The sequence below is a fragment of the Gadus macrocephalus genome, chromosome 5 (genome assembly GCF_031168955.1).
Source record: "Gadus macrocephalus chromosome 5, ASM3116895v1".
NCBI classification, from domain to species: Eukaryota; Metazoa; Chordata; class Actinopteri; order Gadiformes; family Gadidae; genus Gadus; species Gadus macrocephalus.
In genome coordinates, this window is record NC_082386.1 from 15,241,272 (window position 1) to 15,248,984 (window position 7,713).

At 46.4% G+C, this 7,713-nt stretch overlaps 1 protein-coding gene across 1 annotated transcript in view; it reads right to left on the minus strand.

The window, feature by feature from the left end:
* Nucleotides 1–7,713, minus strand: part of dph6 (diphthamine biosynthesis 6) — a 64,167-nt gene that overhangs the window by 28,322 nt on the left and 28,132 nt on the right. The window contains 3 exon segments of the mRNA XM_060052582.1: nt 6,709–6,866; nt 6,869–6,882; nt 7,328–7,494. Of these exon segments, the coding sequence (XP_059908565.1) occupies nt 6,709–6,866; nt 6,869–6,882; nt 7,328–7,494 (339 nt within the window).

Below are 7,713 nucleotides of genomic sequence, written 5' to 3' on the forward strand. Positions count from 1 at the left end.
GTGTGTCTGTTAAATATAAATTCTATGCTAGGTTTGCAAGCGGGTATGTGCAATCCTAAGTGCCCGTTTACATGAGGGTATGTCTTTGCTTGTGTGCATAGAAAATCTGAAATAAAAGGAATGTAGGATACCTTTCAAAAAGACATCAAATCCCAACAAAGTTAAGACTACACTCTCAAATAAGACCTTACAGCCATGATCTTTGCGCCTACTCAAGTGTGTGTGTGCACAGTGCGTACGACCTGTTTCACTCTGGCGTGTGCGTGTGTGTGTGTGTGTGTGTGTGTGTGTGTGTGTGTGTGTGTGTGTGTGTGTGTGTGTGTGTGTGTGTGTGTGTGTGTGTGTGTGTACATGAGTGTGTGCATGCCTGCATGTGTGTAAGCGGGTTTGCGTCTGCTTACGTGTGTTTGTGTGTGTGTACAGTACGTGCAGCCTGCTCCATTCAGAACCTGGGCTGTGAGGCATAGAGCCAGCATGCCATCCAGGTGAGGTGTTCCTGGGTCTGATGAGTGACGAGTGACTCTATCCGGTTCAAACCAAACACAGTTCACCCCAGTGTTTGCCTTGCATGAGTAAAGCCTACAGACAGGCACACACGCACGCACGCACACACACACACGCGCAAAGTGGATGTTGACGCACAGACAAGCGAGAGAGAGAGGGGGAGAGAGAGAGAGAGAGAGAGAGAGAGAGAGAGAGAGAGAGAGAGAGAGAGAGAGAGAGTGGAGGGCTGAATCAGCACTGGGAGAGGATGAGAAAGGAGAGCAAGGCCCAGCTGTCAATCATAACCCCCCCCCCCCCATTCCCCCGCCGCCAACACTCACACACAAACCTAACATAATCGTTCCTATCCTCCGGTTTTGTTTTTCTTAATTACTTGATATGGTATATAATATTTTCCACACTGCAGACATCTTCTACGGTGGCGACCGTACAGTAGAGGGCACATACCAACCAGAAACCAAAATGTCAGCAGGAACAAGACCGGAAGCACCGGAGCTCTCTGAAGCCTTTTAATACCACGACTGATCAAACCGTTGGAGCCTCCAAGACCTCGTTTTTCATCTACTCAATTACACGACAGCCCCCTGCCCCCCTCTGCCCTCCTCACCCAGCCTTCCTCGAACGCACACACACACACACACACACACACACACACACACACACACACACACACACACACACACACACACACACACACACACACACACACACACACACACACACACACACACACACACACACACCTTGCTCCCCCATGTATCCCCATGAGTGTGGAGTGGAAGTGATCATTTGTTCTTTTATTAGAGCTGATAACAGCCCATTCTGCATTGTCTGAGTGTGTGCACATGAGAGCTGGGGAGAGAGAGAGAGAGAGAGAGAGAGAGAGAGAGAGAGAGAGAGAGAGATGGATAGAGATGGATAGAGAGAGAGAGAGAGAGAGAGAGAGAGAGAGAGAGAGAGAGAGAGAGAGAGAGAGAGAGAGAGAGAGTGTATGGGCCACCCCTGCAGTTCTAGCCTCCAGCGTTTCCCCATATTATTGGTGCATTATTTCACGCTTGCCTACGTCTTTTATCAAGCGCTTTTGAAGTAATGTTAATAGACTAGAAAATTTAGACATTTGTGAAGTATGGGACTTGTTTATGAAAAAATAGAGAGGGGGGGAGGGAGAGAGAGAGAGAGAGAGAGAGAGAGAGAGAGAGAGAGAGAGAGAGAGAGAGAGAGAGAGAGACAGAGAGACAGAGACAGAGAGAGAGAGAGAGAGAGAGAGAGAGAGAGAGAGAGAGACAGAGACAGAGACAGAGACAGAGACAGAGACAGAGAGAGAGAGAGAGAGAAGAAGATCAAGAAGAGCAAGAAGAATCCATGGAGTATGACAGGTGTGAGGAGAGATAAAAGCGAGGTTTTAATAGATTATGGCCAAACAGGGGAGGGTTGAGAGAGAGAGGAAAGAGAACGAGAGAGGAAGAGAGACAGTGAGTGAAAGAGGACAAGAGAGGGGCTCCGGAGAAGCTGACAGGCACCCCCTTAGAGATCCCCTCGTTTTTTACGGGATTAATTTTGTTGTATTAGAAATGAAGTTAAACGTCCTGATTAATCTGCACTGTTCTGCATGAATACGCCAAAACACACACACTCACACACACACGGACACACACTGTGCTTTTTAGCTAATTACTCTGGTGAAGTAATTGATGCAGACTCTCTCTCCTTGCACCACACAGAGGCGGAGTAGGTTTTTTTGGGGAGGTGTAGTGAGGTTTGATTGAAAGTGTGGTGTGTGTGTGTGTGTGTGTGTGTGTGTGTGTGTGTGTGTGTGTGTGTGTTGTGTGTGTGTGTGTGTGTGTGCGTGTGTGTGTGTGTGTGTGTGTGTGTGTGTGTGTGTGTGTGTGTGTGCGTGAGCACTGCTAAATTGCACATGTAAGCTTTTCTTACAGTGTTAAACATTCGTAGAAAAAAGTAAACCATAAAACAAAAGCACTTAGCTTAATTCCACCTATTCATCACTTCAAATGTAGCTTTCTTGTTTAATACATCGTCTCATATTTAGCTGTTCGCCAGACTGTCACTGCACAAAACCATTTGTGCACCACCTTCCTAAGGCTCATAAATGCTGGTGTCGTTTTTATACCAGCAATAATACCCTCGATACATGTATATGTTAAATATACCAAACTATATACATTATCCCATTTGTCATTGTGGACACTTAGTCCACGTGTCTGTAAAACAACCATTCTTCTTCATCACCAGATGTGCACCTGCTAAAATCCAAAATGAGCAGCAGAAACTAACTTTCTTGATTTCAGTCTTCTTGTCCTTTCGCTGACCACAAATCAACGGTGTGGATGACCTCTAATCATTCCAAGGGAGGGGGCCGGATGAAGCCTCATTGTTTTCTTAGGTATTTACACCTCCTTCTCCTTCTCCGCACATCATTTGAATTCCTGCAGATGCCCCAGAGTCCACTGTCTCCCTTTGACACTAATCCTCCACGAAGGATCTGCTCCCCAGCTCACCATCCACTTTGACCATTTCTTAAAAGAAATAATAATCCAATGCAAATCCCATCGTAGCAAGTGCGGGTGTGGCCGCCACAATATAGACTGTCACTCACAATTACCAGATCGAGACAAGGAAGGAAGGGAAGGGGAGGGGTAGCCTTGAACAGCAACCTGAGGCCAACTCTTGCTTGGTCCCCATACACACTGCTCACAATCTGATCAGTGAGTATAATTTCCCCCAGCAAATATCCCAGGGGCCAGCCACTTACCTTAACAGGGGAAAACTATGTTTTACAGCCATTCAGACTGATAGTGTTTCTATTCAGATGCAGACGGCGGCCATTGTGTGTGCCTCTGTGAACAGCAGCACTGAAAGCGATGTAAGGAGACAAGTGGCATTAAATCAAATCATTTGAAAAAATAAATAAAAAAAACACAGCAATTTGGGACTCCCGCTGTTAAGTAAGGCGCTGGTAAGCGACGGGTCAATTTGGTACAACTGGAAAGTTGCATGCTTAATCGCGTGTTATGGGGATAAATGGGTTTCTGTGTAAAAATGTAGACCATCACTGACAAAAAAAAAGATCCGTGCTCCTCTTTGCTGCTATTATGTTAATGCAACTGAGTGTGTCTAAAAGCGGACTCCGTGCAATCATGGGGAGAAAATGCCTTATTAACTACGTCTTTTAACCGTCTGCCATTACTCTGCTAATGTAAGGAGACATTTTGTTACCCCTTTTTTTTTATAAAAGCCGAAATGTCCAAGAGCTTTTTCATTGAATAGCCGAATGGTGGATGAACCAGGGGCCCACTCAAATACAATTATATTATTCGAGCTAAAACCCAATATGGCTGAATTGCATTATATTGGATTATAAGAAAGGATTGGGAACTTTGTAATTAGTTGAAAAAGTTAAACATAAAATGTTAAAAAAGGTTATCATTAAGGTTATAAGAACTGTTATGTTAATCATGACCTCAGAATGGCCCATAAAAAGATGGCTCAAAGTGAGAGCCTGCAAAAAGAAACCATCATTTAAAGCAATCTATACATTTTTATTAGGGTTGTCAGACATTAATATTTTGGCAACAGAATATTTAGTTGAATGATCTGACAATTAATCGTAAATGAACCTTTGTTGATTGACCCAAATCAAACAAATACATCTGTGCTGTGGTGCAAACACACACAGACACACACACACCCACATACACACACCTTGCGAGTGTATGTGTTTGCTCTGCTGTTCCACTGATCAATGAACAGTGATTGAAAGCCTGCATGCTTGAGATTTCTCTTGACCTGCTTTTGAGAACCACGGCTCATTTGATCATGATTAGAAAAGGGGAGATTTCAATAAAAAGGCTGATTGGACGGATGGGTTTGAGTGAAAATTGAACCAAATTTCTGTAGAATCCTGATTTCAATCAAACCAGACTGCATTGCCTGCTTCCCTTGGACCACAAACCCCCATAACATATTCTCAATTCTAAATCAAAGAATTATAAAAGTAAAATACTGCAATGACAAACAAAGTACCGACATACAATAACAACTTTGAATAATATCATAAAGGTGAATAATAATTTACAACAAAAAGTGAAATGTGTCAGCCTGGCAGGCCTGGGCAATATAGAGACAAGTCAGAGCGAGCAGATAGATCCATGGACGGAGGGGAGCGCCAAGGTCCAGCATCCATCAAATTCAAGCAACCCTCCCCTCCCACGCACGCACGCACGCACGCACGCACGCACACACACACACACACACACACACACACACACACACACACACACACACACACACACACACACACACACACACACACACACACACACACACACACACACACACACACACACACACACACACAGAGTGACCACCAGCATTTCAGCAACAGTACAGCTCTGGTGGTGGAGCCACTGGTCCTGTCATTCCCCATGTGTTTCCTCTCAGGCCACAGGGACACATAAGGAGAGCCAGCCTCACCCAGCATCGCGATCAATTATCCAGGCCGGCTCAACCAGCAAGCAGGCTCCTCGCCTTTGACACACTGTTTAGTTGGGTTACCAAGAGCTGAACGCACCCGCTATACGTGGGACTGTGTTATCTAATAACAGTTTACGTTAACTCCCCTAAGCTTAGCCGGATAGCTATTTATTATAGTTTCCGAGTTATATATCCTTATTTTTTTGGTCAAATCCCGATGAAAACAGATCAGATTCACATGGCTGATGATGATATTCAGTGTGGAAAATAATTAGGGACCTAAATCATATCATTTTAGAAGCTTAAATCCCCAGCCCCGTGTCGCTGTGTACAATCGCACTCCACTTTTAATTACCAATTATTCTTCGGAGACTGGAGGTAGTCGGGGGGAAAAAAATATGGCTGCGGGTTATTTGGCCTCCGTGTTGTTGCCGTACAGCGCTGTCTTCGCGGCGGAACGCAGCAACCGTCATCGAGAGGGGCAGGTTATTATGATGGGGGGGGGGGGGGGGGGGGGGGGGGGGGGAGGGGGTGGGGGGGTCCCTACATAATGCATGCAGACAGCAAGGGGCTAATTGTATCAATATGTAAAAATCCCAGGCAGTGCTGAGGAGTTGTTAATACATTTTTGATCTAATTAAGCCATCGAAGCGTGGAAGATGAGGAGGGGGAGGAGGGGAGGAGGAGGAGGAGGAGGAGGGCATGTGCTGGGAGACTAACGCGGGAGCGCCCCAGATCCCCTTTGCACAGCTCTGAAAATGCAGTTTTGACGTAAAGGATTAAGCGCATTAACAGCAAAATACCCTATACTGTTCTCCACACACATACAGCAGTAGTTCACTGCAATTTCATAACTCACTAAGACTCCATTGAGGGAATAATGCATCGCAGGCCAAACTACATCACGACTGACACGGCCCCCGAACCCGACTCCAGAAGTTGCCTTACAGGAATCCATTCCCCCCGCTCGGGGTCCTTGAAGCGGATTAAATGTCGCGTTGGGTACATTTTCCGCCAAAGTCGTAATTGAACGGCTGATCCACACATGTTCTCACTCACTGGCGGGGATTTGGCCGAAGGATCAAGGCCAGGCGGTGCGGGAGACGGACACTGGTCCTTGTTGACAGTACCTTGACAACTACAATCCCTCTAAAGTACACACTGGGTAAACAAGCGCGCCAAGCAGAGCGCGCAACCACATCCCACGCTTCCTCCACGCCGCCTTTGTGCGCCACATTCCTCCCTGGCTCCAAGACAATATCATTTACAAACAAGTGCAAACACGGAGACGAACGCCCGCTCGCCGTGACGGAGACGAGGGCATTGTGACCGGGCAAAACACAATAAACGCAGGTAGGTTCTCGGTTCACTCGGTGTCCCACTGGCACAAGACCGACCACACACACACACACACGCATGCACGCACGCACGCACGCACGCACACACGAGAAGGGTAGAGTTATGTAGAGTGATGCAGGTGCATTGAGTGCATGTTACCTTAAAACGTCAAAAGTATTGCCAGAGTCTGACTGCGAGGTGGAATCAATGTAACGCACTGAGAAAAAACGATGTGAAGCGGAGTAAGTTAAACAAGATGAACAGAGCCAAGTCATGTTCCCTCAGTTTGCCAAGATTAGACCTAGAATTAAGAGACACAGTTGGGGGTCTGCAATGCCCGTGCCGCCGCCCCCGATCACCCGCAGAGCCCCTTACCCTCAGGGCCTGGCTGTACGGCCCGATGTTGGCTGGAGCCCAGTGGGACAGGCTCTGGACATGGAGGGCCTCTCTCTGGATGAGGAAGCCGTCCTCTAAGGGTTGGCTGCAGTGGTGGAGGAGACAGTCCATCTGGAGCAGCTGTGCGCCGGCCAGGGGAGCTGGACACACACCCTGGGAAGGGGGGGGGGGGGGGGGGGAAGGGAAGTCGGAGAGATGGCATGGTTGAGTGACAGACATGCAGATGGACACAGAAGATGTGTAAGAGCTGGGGTTCACGAAGAATACGCTGACTTAATCTGTATGTTAAGTAGGCTGATGCATGTAGACTAGACTCAGGAAAACGATATTAAATATTATTATAGTAGTCGAGTAAAGTTAAGTCGATGTTATTTTTTATAGCCCATAATCACAGTTGGAGTCTCAAAGGGCTTCACACATTTAATGACAACCCTCTAAACCCTAGCCCTCCAAAGAGAAGGAAAAAGTCCTTTGATTATCATGGGAGAAACCTTCCTAGTAGTGTCGTTAAAGTTAAATAAAGTGAATTAAAACGTGAACAAGCATTGAGGAAACATGGGGGCCATGATGTATGTAGGTAGTTGATATGTTTCTTTACCTGGATGGCGGGTTGACGCCAAAGTGCTTCTTGTATACGGTGTTGAGAGCTGCAAAGTCCTCCATGTCTCGAACATACAGGTGAACCAGGACTATGTGATTCATCTGCCAGCCCTGGGTGTCCATCTCAGCTTGGGCCCACAAAAAGATAGAACATGACATTGCATGTTATCCCTGACCTAGCAGCCCAACCCCTACCTGATAATTACTCAGAAAACAACATCACAATATCTCACTACGGAAAAAAGGGTCTGTTAATAAACTTTGAAGTAATAGCAGTTGTAGTGCATAACTGTTGCCCATTAACAAGCCAGCGCTAACAAAGCTAAACTAAACCTGTAGATTGTTGTATTAGCAAACACATCTTCAAGTAAAGCTGCAAGCATG